The sequence below is a fragment of the Ranitomeya variabilis genome, chromosome 5 (genome assembly GCF_051348905.1).
Source record: "Ranitomeya variabilis isolate aRanVar5 chromosome 5, aRanVar5.hap1, whole genome shotgun sequence".
Classification (NCBI taxonomy): domain Eukaryota; kingdom Metazoa; phylum Chordata; class Amphibia; order Anura; family Dendrobatidae; genus Ranitomeya; species Ranitomeya variabilis.
This window is the reverse complement of record NC_135236.1, coordinates 245,838,184-245,853,974: the sequence shown is the minus strand read 5'-3', so window position 1 is coordinate 245,853,974 and position 15,791 is coordinate 245,838,184. Positions and strand designations below refer to the sequence as shown.

At 46.2% G+C, this 15,791-nt stretch overlaps 1 protein-coding gene across 1 annotated transcript in view; it reads right to left on the bottom strand.

Annotated features, from left to right (window-relative positions):
* The window catches only part of NEIL1 (nei like DNA glycosylase 1), a 57,865-nt gene extending 42,131 nt beyond the window's left edge, over positions 1–15,734 (bottom strand). Inside the window, exons 1-4 of the mRNA XM_077263962.1 lie at positions 15,588–15,734; positions 14,196–14,613; positions 11,109–11,228; positions 10,953–11,016 (exon numbers count right to left, since the gene is read on the bottom strand). Of these exons, the coding sequence (XP_077120077.1) occupies positions 10,953–11,016; positions 11,109–11,228; positions 14,196–14,611 (600 nt within the window). The 5' untranslated portion in view covers positions 14,612–14,613; positions 15,588–15,734. The remainder of the gene's footprint in view (positions 1–10,952; positions 11,017–11,108; positions 11,229–14,195; positions 14,614–15,587) is intronic.
* Between the last annotated feature and the right edge of the window lie 57 nt (positions 15,735–15,791).

Below are 15,791 nucleotides of genomic sequence, written 5' to 3'. Positions count from 1 at the left end.
ATACCAGTCAGCACCTATCCCATAGTACAGTCCATTCATGCCACTTCCAGCAAATAAGGAGGGGTTTTTTTTCATTCACTTGAGCATTTTTTATTTCAGTCAATGCAATATCAATGTTAAAAGCTAAATTCACATTTCTCATCCGTGTGCTGTCTGGTCAGTGTGCTGTGCATCTTAATGAATCAGGGCCTATGGTTTTTAAGATTGGGGTCACAATGGCCAGTCTTATGAGGGGTGCGCAGAAATAGCATGGACCCCATTCATTAAGAGGCACACATACACCAATTAATGGATTTGGCCCTCATCAGTGGCAAGCCACCGTACGACTAGCCAGAAACCATACTCTAGTCAAGAAACTGGGTAGTATTTTGAATGGTCTCCTGAGGGATCTCTTCCCAGACCTGGACTAAAGCATCCGCCAACTCCTGGACAGTCTGTGGTGCAATGTGACGTTGGGGTTTGATGCGAAACATAATGTCCCAGATGTGTTCAATCGGATTCAGGTCTGGGGAACAGATCAAGGAATCCCAGCACCTTTGAAGAATCCAATAGGTCGGCATAGCCATGTTCTATACTGCCCATTTTGGCAGAGCTACTTTAAACGGTGTTGCGCAAATATTGTGCGACTTTTACAAAGTGTTTTATTACAGTTTTCTTACATAAAAACATTTTGATTAATCAAGCCAGTGATTAATGGAACCATTCAAACTTTTTAAAAGGATTATTTCGTTAAGCTCAGTGCATGTCCTATTCTTGTCTGTTTTTGTGGATCAGATCCAGTCACTAATGACGAATCATTTAAAAAAAAATAAAAAACACAGATATTGGTTTTCAAATGATGCATTCACCAAGTATCAATTTGTTATAAAAAAAAAAAAAAAAAAGCAAAGAAATTTAAGAATGAAGAAAGCACTGACTGTTTTTTTTTTTAGCTAAAGCGCTCAAACAACTCCTGGTTAAAAAAAAAATCCATCACTATTTTTTGCTTTTAGGCTTATTATGTCACAAAAATAGCCATGCAATATGATTCATCAGAACAGTATGATTAATGTGATACCTCCAAGTGTATAATGGCTTTTTTATTATTAATAATAATAATAATAATAATAATAATAATAAATAATAATGTTCTACTGGTTGGGAAAAAAAAACAACAACACACCCCAAATATAACTGTATCACCATCCTTGAGACCGGAATCCTCACCCCTCCACCCCCCCCCCCCCCCCATCCACAGAGCTGGGCAAGAGCTTGTCTTGTTTCCACGCTGAGCTGATGTTTTCAGTGTCACCATTTTATGTTACATATGACGTCATTTTAATTGCTTTTTTGTCTCGTTTAGGGAAGCGAGTTTATGGCTTTTTTTATTGTATTTTCCACTTGTTAATGCATGGTTAAAATAATTTATGTTTCCACAGATCAGACTTTTTCTGTTACAACAATACCAATTCCCCCCCCAACCTTAGTTTTTAAAGGGAACCTGTCAGGTACCCCACGAATATCAACCCACCGGCATTTGTGTATTCAATGCTAAATTCTTTGCCTAACCAGCCCTTTATCCTACTGGTTACCCAAGCACATATTGGGGAGTAACAGAATATTATAAATATATATATATATATATATATATATATATATATATATATATATATATATATATATATATATATATATTTTTATATACTGCTCAAAAAAAATAAAAGGGAACACTAAAATCCCACATCCTAGATATCACTGAATGAAATATTCCTGTTGTAAATATTTATTCATTACATAGTGGAATGTGTTGAGAGCAATAAAACATAAAAATGATCAATATAAATCAAAATGAATATCCCACGGAGGTCTGGAGTTGGAATGATACTCAAAATCAAAGTGGAAAATCAAATTACAGGCTGGTCCAACTTCAGTGGAAATGCCTCAAGACAAGGAAATGATGCTCAGTAGTGCGTGTGGCCTCCACATGCCTGTATGACATCCCTACAACGCCTGGGCATTCTGCTGATGAGACGGCGGATGGTCTCCTGAGGGATCTCTTCCCAGACCTGGACTAAAGCATCCGCCAACTCCTGGACAGTCTGTGGTGCAATGGGACGTTGGTGGATGATGCGAAACATGATGTCCCAGATGTGTTCAATCGGATTCAGGTCTGAGGAACAGGCGAGCCAGTCCATAGCTTCAATGCCTTCATCTTGCAGGAACTGCTGACACACTCGAGGCACATGAGGTCTGGCATTGTCCTGCATTAGGAGGAACCCAGGGCCAACCGCACCAGCATTTGGTCTCACAAGGGGTCTGAGGATCTCATCTCGGTACCTAATGGCAGTCAGGCTACCTCTGGCGAGCACACGGAGGGCTGTGCGGCCCTCCAAAGAAATGCCACCCCACATCATTACTGACCCAATGCCAAACCAGTCATGCTGAAGGATGTTGCAGGCAGCAGATCGCTCTCCACGGCGTCTACAGACTCAGTCACGTCTGTTACATGTGCTCAGTGTGAACCTGCTTTCATCTGTGAAGAGCACAGGGCGGCAGTGGCGAATTTGCCAATCCTGGTGTTCTGTGGCAAATGCCAAGCACCTGCATGGTGTTGGGCTGTGAGCACAACCCCTATCTGTGGACGTCGGGCACTCAGACCATCCTCACGGATTTGGTTTCTTACCGTTTGTGCAGGCACATGCACATTTGTGGCCTGCTGGAGGTCATTTTGTAGGGCTCTGGCAGTGCTCCTCCTGTTCCTCCTTGCACAAAGGCTGAGATAGAGGTCCTGCTGCTGGGTTGTTGGCCTCCTACGGCCCCCTCCACGCCTGCTGGTGTACTGGCCTGTCTCCTGGTAGCGCCTCCAGCCTCTGGACACTACGCTGACAGACACAGCAAACCTTCTTGTGCCATCCTGGATGAGCTGCACTACCTGAGCCACTTGTGTGGGTTGTAGAGTCCGTCTCATGCTACCACGAGTGTGAAAGCACAACCAACATTCAAAAGTGACCAAAACATCAGCCAGAAAGCATTGGTACTGAGATGTGGTCTGTGGTCCTCACCTGCAGAACCACTCCTTTATTGAGTGTGTCTTGATAATTGCCAATAATTTCCATCTGTTTTCTATTCCATTTCCACAACAGCATGTGAAATTGATTGTCAAACAGTGTTGATTCCTAAGTGGACAGATTGATTTCACAGAGGTTTGATTTACATGGAGTTATATTCTGTTGCTTAAGTGTTCGAGAGAGAGAGAGAGATCGAGAGAGAGAGAGATCGAGAGAGATCGAGAGAGAGATCGAGAGAGAGATCGAGAGAGAGATCGAGAGAGAGATCGAGAGAGAGATCGAGAGAGAGATCGAGAGAGAGATCGAGAGAGAGATCGAGAGAGAGATCGAGAGAGAGATCGAGAGAGAGAGAGAGAGAGATCGAGAGAGAGAGAGAGATCGAGAGAGAGATCGAGAGAGAGATCGAGAGAGAGATCGAGAGAGATCGAGAGAGATCGAGAGAGATCGAGAGAGATCGAGAGAGATCGAGAGAGATCGAGAGAGATCGAGATCGAGATCGAGAGATCGAGATCGAGATCGAGAGATCGAGAGATCGAGATCGAGAGATCGAGATCGAGAGATCGAGAGATCGAGATCGAGAGATCGAGAGAGAGATCGAGAGAGAGATCGAGAGAGAGATCGAGAGATCGAGAGAGAGATCGAGATAGATCGAGAGAGAGATCGAGAGAGAGATCGAGAGAGAGAGAGATCGAGAGAGAGAGAGATCGAGAGAGAGAGAGATCGAGAGAGAGAGAGATCGAGAGAGAGAGAGATCGAGAGAGAGAGAGATCGAGAGAGAGAGAGATCGAGAGAGAGAGAGATCGAGAGAGAGAGATCGAGAGAGAGAGAGATCGAGAGAGAGAGAGATCGAGAGAGAGAGAGATCGAGAGAGAGAGAGATCGAGAGAGAGAGAGATCGAGAGAGAGAGAGATCGAGAGAGAGAGATCGAGAGATCGAGAGATCGAGAGATCGAGAGAGAGAGAGATCGAGAGAGAGAGAGATCGAGAGAGAGAGAGATCGAGAGAGAGAGAGATCGAGAGAGAGAGAGAGATCGAGAGAGAGAGAGATCGAGAGAGAGAGAGATCGAGAGAGAGAGAGATCGAGAGAGAGAGAGATCGAGAGAGAGAGAGATCGAGAGAGAGAGAGATCGAGAGAGAGAGAGATCGAGAGAGAGAGAGATCGAGAGATCGAGATCGAGAGAAAGAGATCGAGAGAAAGATCGAGAGAAAGATCGAGAGAAAGAGAGAGATCGAGAGAGAGAGAATCGAGAGAGAGAGAATCGAGAGAGAGAGATCGAGAGAGAGATCGAGAGAGAGATCGAGAGAGAGATCGAGAGAGAGATCGAGAATCGAGAGAGAGAGAGAGAGAGAGAGAATCGAGAGAGATCTCGAGAGAGAGAGAGAGAGAGAGAGAATCGAGAGAGATCGAGAGAGAGAGAATCGAGAGAGAGAGAATCGAGAGAGAGAGAATCGAGAGAGAGAGAATCGAGAGAGAGAGAATCGAGAGAGAGAGATCGAGAGAGAGATCGAGAGAGAGATCGAGAGAGAGATCGAGAGAGAGAGAGAATCGAGAGAGAGAGAGAGAGAGAGATCGAGAGAGAGAGAGATCGAGAGAGAGAGAGATCGAGAGAGAGAGAGAGATCGAGAGAGAGAGAGAGATCGAGAGAGAGAGAGAGAGATCGAGAGAGAGAGAGAGAGAGAGAGAGATCGAGAGAGAGAGAGAGAGAGAGAGAGATCGAGAGAGATCGAGAGAGAGAGAGAGATCGAGAGAGAGAGAGATCGAGAGAGAGAGAGATCGAGAGAGAGAGAGATCGAGAGAGAGAGATCGAGAGAGAGAGATCGAGAGAGAGAGAGAGATCGAGAGAGAGAGAGAGAGAGATCGAGAGAGATCGAGAGAGATCGAGAGAGAGATCGAGAGAGAGAATCGAGAGAGAGAGAGAGAGATCGAGAGAGAGAGATCGAGAGATCGAGAGAGAGAGAGAGATCGAGAGAGAGAGAGATCGAGATCGAGAGATCGAGATCGAGAGATCGAGATCGAGAGATCGAGATCGAGAGAGAGAGATCGAGAGAGAGAGATCGAGAGAGAGAGATCGAGAGAGAGAGATCGAGAGAGAGAGATCGAGAGAGAGAGATCGAGAGAGAGAGATCGAGAGATCGAGAGAGAGAGAGATCATAATATATATATATATATATATACACACTCACTGGCCACTTTATTAGGTACACCTGTCCAACTTCTTGTTAACACTTAATTTCTAATCAGCCAATCACATGGCGGCAACTCAGTGCATTTAGGCATGTAGACATGGTCAAGACAATCTCCTGCAGTTCAAACCGAGCATCAGTATGGGGAAGAAAGGTGATTTGAGTGCCTTTGAACGTGGCATGGTTGTTGGTGCCAGAAGGGCTGGTCTGAGTATTTCAGAAACTGCTGATCTACTGGGATTTTCACGCACAACCATCTCTAGGGTTTACAGAGAATGGTCCGAAAAAGAAAAAAAATCCAGTGAGCGGCAGTTCTGTGGGCGGAAATGCCTTGTTGATGCCAGAGGTCAGAGGAGAATGGGCAGACTGGTTCGAGCTGATAGAAAGGCAACAGTGACTCAAATCGCCACCCGTTACAACCAAGGTAGGCCTAAGAGCATCTCTGAACGCACAGTGCGTCGAACTTTGAGGCAGATGGGCTACAGCAGCAGAAGACCACACCGGGTACCACTCCTTTCAGCTAAGAACAGGAAACTGAGGCTACAATTTGTACAAGCTCATCGAAATTGGACAGTAGAAGATTGGAAAAACGTTGCTTGGTCTGATGAGTCTCGATTTCTGCTGCGACATTCGGATGGTAGGGTCAGAATTTGGCGTAAACAACATGAAATCTTTGGGATGTGGTGGAACGGGAGATTTGCATCAGGGATGTGCAGCCGACAAATCTGCGGCAACTGTGTGATGCCATCATGTCAATATGGACCAAAATCTCTGAGGAATGCTTCCAGCACCTTGTTGAATCTATGCCATGAAGAATTGAGGCAGTTCTGAAGGCAAAAGGGGTCCAACCCGTTACTAGCATGGTGTACCTAATAAAGTGGCCAGTGAGTGTAGATAATAGATACGATAGATAGATCGATAGATAATAGATAAAGAGAGAGAGATCGAGAGAGAGATCGAGAGAGATCGAGAGAGAGAGAGAGAGATCGAGAGAGAGATCGAGAGAGATCGAGAGATCGAGAGAGAGATCGAGAGAGAGAGATCGAGAGAGAGAGATCGAGAGAGAGAGAGATCGAGAGAGAGAGATCGAGAGAGAGAGAGATCGAGAGAGATCGAGAGAGAGAGAGAGAGAGAGAGAGAGAGAGAGAGAGAGAGAGAGAGAGAGAGAGAGAGAGAGAGAGAGAGAGAGAGAGAGAGAGAGAGAGAGAGAGAGAGATCGAGAGAGAGATAGATCGATAAACAACTTGAAAGCATGGATCCATCCTGCCTTGTATGGAGCATCTTTGGGATGTGCAGCCGACAAATCTGCGGCAACTGTGTGATGCCATCATGTCAATATGGACCAAAATCTCTGAGGAATGCTTCCAGCACCTTGTTGAATCTATGCCACGAAGAATTGAGGCAGTTCTGAAGGCAAAAGGGGGTCCAACCCGTTACTAGCATGGTGTACCTAATAAAGTGGCCGGTGAGTGTATATATACACATACACACATACATATATACACTAGATGGTGGCCCGATTCTAACGCATCGGGTATTCTAGAATATGTATGTCTACGTAGTATATTGCCCAGCCACGTAGTATATTGCCCAGCTACGTATGTCACAGGTTAAAAAAATAAACATATACTCACCTTCCGCAGGCGCGTTGTAGCTCTGTCGCCTGTGTGGGGTGCAGGCGGCAGCTTCCGGTCCCAGGGTGTGATGACTTCGAGGTCACTTGGTCACACAGGGTTAATAGCAGCGGTAACAGAGTGCGTTACCCGCGGCATAACGCGGTCCGTTACCGCCGGCATTAACCCTGTGTGAGTGGCGACCGGAGGGGTGTATGCGGGTGCCGGGCAGTGAGTGCGGGGGAGTATGGAGCAGCCATTTTCTTCCGGACTGTGCGCGTCGCTGATTGGTCGTGGCAATGGTCGTGGGCGTTTTGCCACGACCAATCACTTGGATTCCATGACAGACAGAGGCTGGGACCAATGAATATCCGTGACAAACAGACAGAAGGACAGAAAGACGGAAGTGACCCTTAGACAATTATATAGTAGATACATACATACACTCTCCGTTTTTCTTATGCAAATGAGTCCCTAGTGGGAGCGATAACCTGATTTGCACGAGCCAACGTCACAGTCAGCTCTCTGCAATCCTCGCGTATGCGCTCTGCACATCTGTAGCCCGGTGTACACTTCCCCACGTCAGAGGTGCATTGCACATTACCAGAAGCGTAGAAGACGGCTCACATGCACCTTCTGCACTTTCAGTCATGCGCAGGCTTAACCCCTTAAGCCGCAAGGGGGGTTTGCACGTTAATCACCGGTCCAATTTTTACAATTCTGACCACTGTGAGGTTATAACTCTGGAACGCTTCAACGGATCCTGATGATTCTGACACTGTTTTCTCATGACATTGTACTTCATGATAGTGGTAACATTTCTTCGATAAGACTTGCGTTTATTTGTGAAAACAACGGAAATTTGGCGAAAATTTGGAAAATTTCACAATTTTCCAACTTTGAATTTTTATGCCCTTAAATCACAGAGGTATGTCACACAAAATACTTAATAAGTAACATTTCCCACGTCTACTTTACATCAGCACAATTTTGGAACCAAAATTTTTTTTTGTTAGAGTTATAAGGGTTAAAAATTGACCAGCAATTTCTCATTTTTACAACACCATTTTATTTTTTTAGGGACTACATCACATTTGAAGTCACTTTGAGGGGTCTATATGATAGAAAATACCCAAAAGTGACACCACTCTAAAAACTGCACCCCTCAAAGTGCTTAAAACCACATTCAAGAAGTTTATTAACCCTTCTGGTGTTTCACAGGAATTTTTGGAATGTTTAAAAAAATAAAATAATGAACATATAATTTATTTATTTATTTTTTTTCCACAAAAAATTTACTTCAGCTCCAATTTGTTTTATTTTCCCAAGGGTAACAGGAGAAATTGGACCTCAAAAGTTGTTGTGCAATTTGTCCTGAGTACACTGATGTGGGGGTAAAGCACTGTTTGGGCGCACGGCAGAGCTCAGAAGGGAAGGAGTGCCATTTGACTTTTCAATGCAAAATTGACTGGAATTGAGATAGGACGCCATATCGCGTTTGGAGAGCCCCTGATATGCCTAAACATTGAAACCCCCCACAAGTGACACCATTTTGGAAAGTAGACCACCTAAGGAACTTAGCTAGATGTGTTGCGAGAACTTTGAACCCCCAAGTGTTTCACTACAGTTAATAACGCAGAGCTGTGAAAAAAAAAAAAAAAAAAACATTTTTCCACAAAAATTATTTTTTAGCCCCCAGTTTTGTATTTTCCCAAGGGTAACATGAGAAATTGGACCCCAAAAGTTGTTGTCCAATGTGTCCTGAGTACGCTGATATCCCATATGTTGGGGTAAACCCCTGTTTGGGCGCACGGGAGAGCTCGGAAGGGAAGGAGCACTGTTTTACTTTTTCAACGCAGAATTGGCTGGAATTGAGATTGGACGCCATGTCGCGTTTGGAGAGCCCCTGATGTGCCTAAACAGTGGAAACCCCCCAATTCTAACTGAAACCCTAATCCAAACACACCCCTAACCCTAATCCCAACGGTAACCCTAACCACAACCCTAACCCTGACACACCCCTAACCCTACTCCCAACCATAAATGTAATCCAAACCCTAACTTTAGCCCCAACCCTAACCTAGCCAGAACCCTAACCCTAATGGGAAAATGGAAATAAATACATTTTTTTACTTTTATTATTTTTCCCTAACTAAGGGGGTGATGAAGGGGGGTTTGATTTACTATTTATAGCGGGTATTTTAGCAGATTTTTATGATTGGCAGCTGTCACACACTAAAAGACGCTTTTTATTGCAAAAAATAGTTTTTGCTTCTCCACATTTTGAGAGCTATAATTTTTCCATATTTTGGTTCACAGAGTCATGTGACATCTTGTTTTTTGCGGGACAAGTTGTCGTTTTTATTGGAACCATTTTCAGGGACATGACAATTTTTGATCGCTTTTTATTCCGATTTTTGTGAGGCAGAATGACCAAAAACCAGCTATTCATGAATTTCTTTTGGGGGGCGTTTATACCGTTCCACGTTTGGTAAAATTGATAAAGCAGTTTTATTCTTCGGGTCAGTACGATTACAGCTATACCTCATTGATATCTTTTATGTTTTGGCGCTTTTATATGATAAAAACAATTTTATATAAAAAATAATTATTTTTGCATCGCTTTATTCTGAGGACTACAACTATTTTTTCGCTGATGACGCTGTATGGCGGCTCGTTTATCGCGGGAGAAGATGACGTTTTCAGCGGTAGCATGGATCGCGTTATTTCACTTTTTGTTTGGCGGTATGATAATAAAGCGTTGTTTTTTGCCTCTTTTTTATGATGGTGTTCACTGAACGGGTTAACTAGTTGGACCGTTTTATAGGCCGGGTCGTTACTAAATATGTGTACTTTTATTGTTATATATATATATATATATTTGTCTAAGGGTTTTTCCGTCTGTCTGTCTGTCCTGGAAATACCACGTCTCTGGCGGCCTCGACCAATCAGCGACGGGCACAGCATGGCGACGATGTCATAATGGAAAACCCGCGTCTCTGATTGGACCACTCAGCGACGGGCACAGTATCGACGTAGATGTCATAATGGTTGCCATGGCGACGATGATGTCATAAAGGTTGCCTCGACCAATCAGCGACGGGCACAGTCTGCCGTGAATTCTGGAATCACCATTGTCCATATACTACGGGGACATGCATATTCTAGAATACCCGATGCATTAGAATCGGGCCACAGTCTAGTATGTGTGTGTGTGTGTGTGTGTGTGTGTGTGTGTGTGTGTGTGTGTGTGTGTGTGTGTGTGTGTGTGTGTGTGTGTGTGTGTGTGTGTGTGTGTGTGTGTGTGTGTATATATATATATATTTTTTTTTTATTTTACACGTGAATTTTTTTACCTTGTCCCAGGGGGAGACATCATACCATAGTGGCAGATCGCCGATCTGACACTTTGCACAGCACTGTGTCAGATTAGCGATCTGACTAACAGCGCTCCTGGCTTACCAGTGCCTGCTCTGAGCAGGCGCTGGTAAGCCACCTCCCAGCAGTACCCGGTAGCAGCCCGTGGCCATTTTGGATACGGGGCCTGCAGGGAGAAGGAGGTAGGAGACCCTTGGAGCAACGCGATCACATCACGTTGCTCCGAGGGTCTCAGGGAAGCACACAGGGAGCCCCCCCCTGCACGATGCTTCCCTGTGCCGCCGGAACACTGCGATCATGTTTGATTGTAGTGTTCGGAGGGTTAATGTGCCAGGAGCGGTCCGTGACCGCTCCTGGCACATAGTGCTGGATGTCAGCTGCGACAGCTGACACCCGGCCGCGATCGGCCGCGCCCTTCCCCGTGAGTGCGGCTGATCGCGCTGGACCTACTATCCCATCCCTGGGAATTAAGTCCCACTTCACCTCGACGTGATAGTACGAGGGGTTAATCTTCAAGTTACAATGCTTTCTGGCCATCTTACTAAAAAGCACGAGCTATATAGTGAAAGTTAACTAATGTCCTTATGGGAGCTGCCAAAAATGACTGGTTTGTAGGTGATTTGAGCCATTACTGGCAATGGAAGTGATCACTCTTCAATTCACACAACTTATCTGCTGAGTGAGACCAGGAGCAGCAATTCATTATCACGACTATGGCCCGTGTCTCTCACCTGGCTCTGATCCTTAATGCTTTCCAACACAGTCCGAGCTGGCATAAATGGAGGAATCTTCAACCTTGCCATAAAACACATGTAGTTATTAATTTTAGGAAAGCATAGTAACATGGAAGTGTCAAAAACTTGTGCTAAAAATGTCCATATACTGACCGAAACAGGATCTCCGCTCGTAAGTAGTTGCCAATACCATTGAAGTATTTCTGGTTCAGCAGAACTTCACAGATAGGCTTGTCAAATGGTTTATCAGCCAAGTGGCTTAACACATTCTCCCTATATGGAAAAGGAAAGGGCAGATAAGACAGAAGATTTCTAAATAAATGAAGACTTAAGGTGTTGTCTCGTCCAAATCGATAAGTCTGCAGTCACTCTGTGTGACTGCAGATTTATGAATACCCCACATCATGCGCTATGGGGATTCCCTGGTTTCTGATCTGGTCCTGGAGGGTATACACGAGTCATCCATACTCCCAGCCAGCGAGTGGCCTCGCTCCATACACTTGTTTTCAGCCTAGGGCGCACATCGAGATTGCTCAGTTTGGCTGGACAGCCAGGTCTAGGAAGACTTCTGGTGGTCCCAAACTTCTTCCATTTAAGGATTATGGAGGCCACAGTGCTCTTATGCTCACATAGCGATTTACCAACGATCACGACCAGCGATATGACCTGGCCGTGATCGTTGGTAAGTCGTTGTGTGGTCGCTGGGGAGCTGTCACACAGACAGCTCTCTCCAGCGACCAACGATCAGGGGAACGACTTCGGCATCATTGAAACTGTCTTCAACGATGCCGAAGTCCCCCTGCAGCACCCGGGTAACCAGGGTAAACATCGGGTTACTAAGCGCAGGGCCGCGCTTAGTAACCCGATGTTTACCCTGGTTACCAGCGTAAATGTAAAAAAATAACAAACAGTACATACTCACCATCTGATGTCCGTCATACATACATACCCTCCCGGCAAATCCCTGCAGCACAGTGCATGTGCTTGATGGGAGATTAATAAATCTGCAGTCACACAGAGTGACTGCAGACTAATTGATTTGGACTGGACAACCCCTCTAAATTGTCTTTTTCATGACTACAACTTCTGTCCTTATGCCCTAAACAAAAGTGAAAACTTGTCTGAATGTGCCAATTAACATGGGACCGGCCACCTACCTTATGTGTCAGAGAGACGAGGGAGTGGGGTCTTTACAGATTAGAGGGAAGGAGCATTGACCTCCAGGACAGGACCCCATTGTGATCATGTAGACGTTTGGGCCAATTTGTTGTTTCCTTTAATGAGGAATCGTAGCAGCTGGTTTTTAGCTCATTCTCCTTTATTCATTTAATGATAATATAGGAAACCCTTCTATATACAGGCAGTGATGAGAGGGCCCGGAATGTACAGGAAAAAGTGATGAGCGAGGATACTTGTTGCTCAGGTGGTCTCCGAGTATTTGTGACTGCTCAAAGATTTAGTTTTTGTTGACTCAGCTGCATGATTTACGGCGGCTAGCCAGCCTGAGTACATGTGGGGGTTGCCTGGTTGCTAGGGAACCCCCACATGTAATTAAGCTGTGTAGTAGCCACAAATCATGTAGCTGCGGCAAGGAAAACTAGATCTCCAAGCAATCACAAATACTCGGAGACCACCTGAGCGTGCTCGGGAAAACCCAGGCAATGAGTATACTCGCTCATCACTAATAGGAAGCCCTTCTATGTACAGGCGGTGAGGAGAGGGTCCAGAATGTATAGGAAGCCCTTCTATATATGAATATGTTGTCGTTATATAAATATTATTATTATTATTTACAGGCGGTGATGAGAGGGTGCAGAATGTATAGGAAACACTTCTATATACAAGTGATGATGAGAGGGTGCAGAATAGTGATGAGCGAATATACTCGTTGCTCGGGTTTTCCCGAGCATGCTCGGGTGACCTCCGAGTATTTTTTAGTGCTAGGAGATTTAGTTTTCATTGTGGCAGCTGAATGATTTACATCTACTAGCCTGCTTGATTACATGTGGGGATTCCCTAGCAACCAGTCAACCCCCACATGTACTCAGCCTGGCTAGTAGCTGTAAATCATTCGGCTGCCGTGATGAAAACTAAAATCTTCAAGCACTAAAAAATACTCGGTGGTCACCCGAGCAACGGGTACACTTGCTCATCACTAGTGCTGAACGCTCAAACCATATACAGGAGAACAATGGATGTTCAGTACATAGAACACTCTAAAGATACTCTTAGGTCCCCGATACACATTATACTAAAGTCATGTGAACCCGCCAATATCGATGTGTTCAGCTGCCGGTATTATGTGTATGGGGATGGTGGCCGACTGTCGGGAGAGACGTCAATAGCGCATGCCTGATTTTAGCAACTGACGATCACCTTGTTATCCTGGAGATAAGTGCCAGCCGATGTGTCACCCAGCAGCCTTCTCATAGGAAAACATAGGAACGCCAGGCCGAGCTCCTGTGTATGGGGACGTTGGCAGAGATAGCTGTCAGCTGAAGCACTGCCCGTCTGCCAGCCCTCTAACATGTATGGCCAGCCTCAGGGCTACTGCTCACCCCACTAGGAGTTGCTTTCTGATTGGTTCCCCATCTCTGCGCTCCTCAGGAAGAGAGTACACGGATAGATGCATACCCCATTACTGAAGCACATTTGTGGCAGCATATTTCCTATTTACAGCTAATAAGAAAAAAGCAAAGCTGCAGTGTAAAGCATTGGGGGGAGGGAGAGCTGAGCGGTGATGAGCCAGTGAGAAGACAAGGCTGGTTTTCACACACAGGCCTCATTGACAAGTCCTTTTTTTGTATATTAGGGCTATCCATGTGCCTATGGGACTGTTCACATGTCGTGTGATGTTGTGCGAATTGCTAGCTCCATCTAGGATCGTGGAGACAAGTTCTATGTTCATCGGAGATTTGGACCGAAATCAGCAAAGTGAATTAAAACATTGGACAGCACTTGGAGGCCATCTGAGTGCGGCGCCTTATGCGCAGACTGATATATAGGAGAAACTTTTGTGCCCCCAAACGCAGACTAAATTTCATATATAAGAAAACCACTGATGTGTGCATGAGCACCGGCTCACAATCCCTTTGGACACGTCTGCTAAGCTGCAGTCACCTTTACACCCTGATAAAGGGAGCGTGAGGGCTACAAAGTGGGCAACACACAAGAAATGATGTGCAGGTGGTGCCTACATATAAAGTGGCGCAGCCGCACCTAGGTCTTGCGTTTTCGCACCTGAACTTTTCGTACTCCGTCATCACACAAGGCCCACGCTCCGGCTGCCACGTGCCGTTATATACCCAGCTTCCAAAGCGACGTTGGTCTACGAAGCTCAGCACCTGCCGGGGAACGGCCCGAGTGTAGAAGCGCAGGTGAGCGTGCTTTGGGATTTCCTCCTCGCTGGTGAGCTTGAAGCTTCCAGACATGCCAAATCTGAAGACAATCCATGCCACGGCACCTGCCACGGGCGTGAGGATCAGCTTCACCTCCTTTCCCCGGGACACCGCACTGATGGTATAGTTCGGGCAGCTGAACGGCACTTCTGGATTTTTGCTAACTGCCGATTTCTCCACGTCTCCCCCAAAATGCAATCCATGGCACACCTTGTTAACATAGAGACTGGCAAGGTGAAGCTCTGGACCTTCCGGCATGTCTGAAAGGTAAAGGAAGCCGGGTGAGGGAAACAAACGGCGCCCGGTCTCCGTGCCACATACACCCTCCTACCCACAGGCCACCCATGGGATTTATCACCACCAAAGTACCATCTACCACCCATAGAATTAAAGGAATTGTCCCGTTCTATCATTCTTTTTTTTTTAACAAAAAGTTTAGTATAGCATAAAATAAACTGAGAAATGACCAATCTCGTACTCTGGTGGTCTTCAGCGATTGTGGCCAGTCACTGCCATAGCTGCCACATGCCAGTGTAAGGCTACGTTCACATTTGCGGTCAGCGCCGCAGCGTCGCCGCATGCGTCATGCGCCCCTATATTTAACATGGGGGCGCATGGACATGCGTCGCACTTGCGTTTTGCGCCGCATGCGTCACTGCAGCGCACGCGTCCGGGCGCAGAGGACGCAGCAAGTTGCATTTTTGCTGCGTCCAAAATCAATGAAAAAAAGGACGCATGCGGCGCAAAACGTAGCGTTGTGCATGCGTTCACATTTGCGTTGTGCGTTGCGTCGCCGACGCTGCGGCGCACAACGCAAATGTGAACGTAGCCTTAGAGCATCATCGCCACAGGGTGGAATATGGAGCCGGAGGGAAGGGCAGGATTATTCCCAGGATGGCTATTATCATCTTACAAGTCAGAACTTGCATTTCCTCCAAGGAGAATCTGATTCATAGCAAGTAACAGGAGAGCTGTAATCACCAGGCTGCTGGCAACATTGATGCCAGTGTGAACAGCGGCTTCCCCGACCTGCAGCGCCCTCCCATGGTGTGATCAGTGCCACCCAGCACGACCAGAGGGCAAGACTCAGCCCCACATACACGGGGTTTACAGCACGAGTCGCGCCCTCCTGTGGACGTTGTGTAAAGTGCACCATGCTGTTCTTCCCTGCTGTACCACACCGCTGTCCGTGATGCCAGGCACCGAACACTCCGTGCCCGGTGATACCACTCACCTGTGCAGTGACCACTCCGCTCGCAGATGTCTCCGACTTCCACTTGGTAATGTCCTCCTGACTATTGAGTTAAGGAGGCGGGCCCTTACGTCGCGTTGCTTGCTGGTACTGGGAGTTTCTAGATGGCACGTGTGGATGTTTGTGTGAGACGGAATGATGAGTAGAGGCTGGTCTCTTGTCGTCTAACTCGTGATCGCCTCCAAA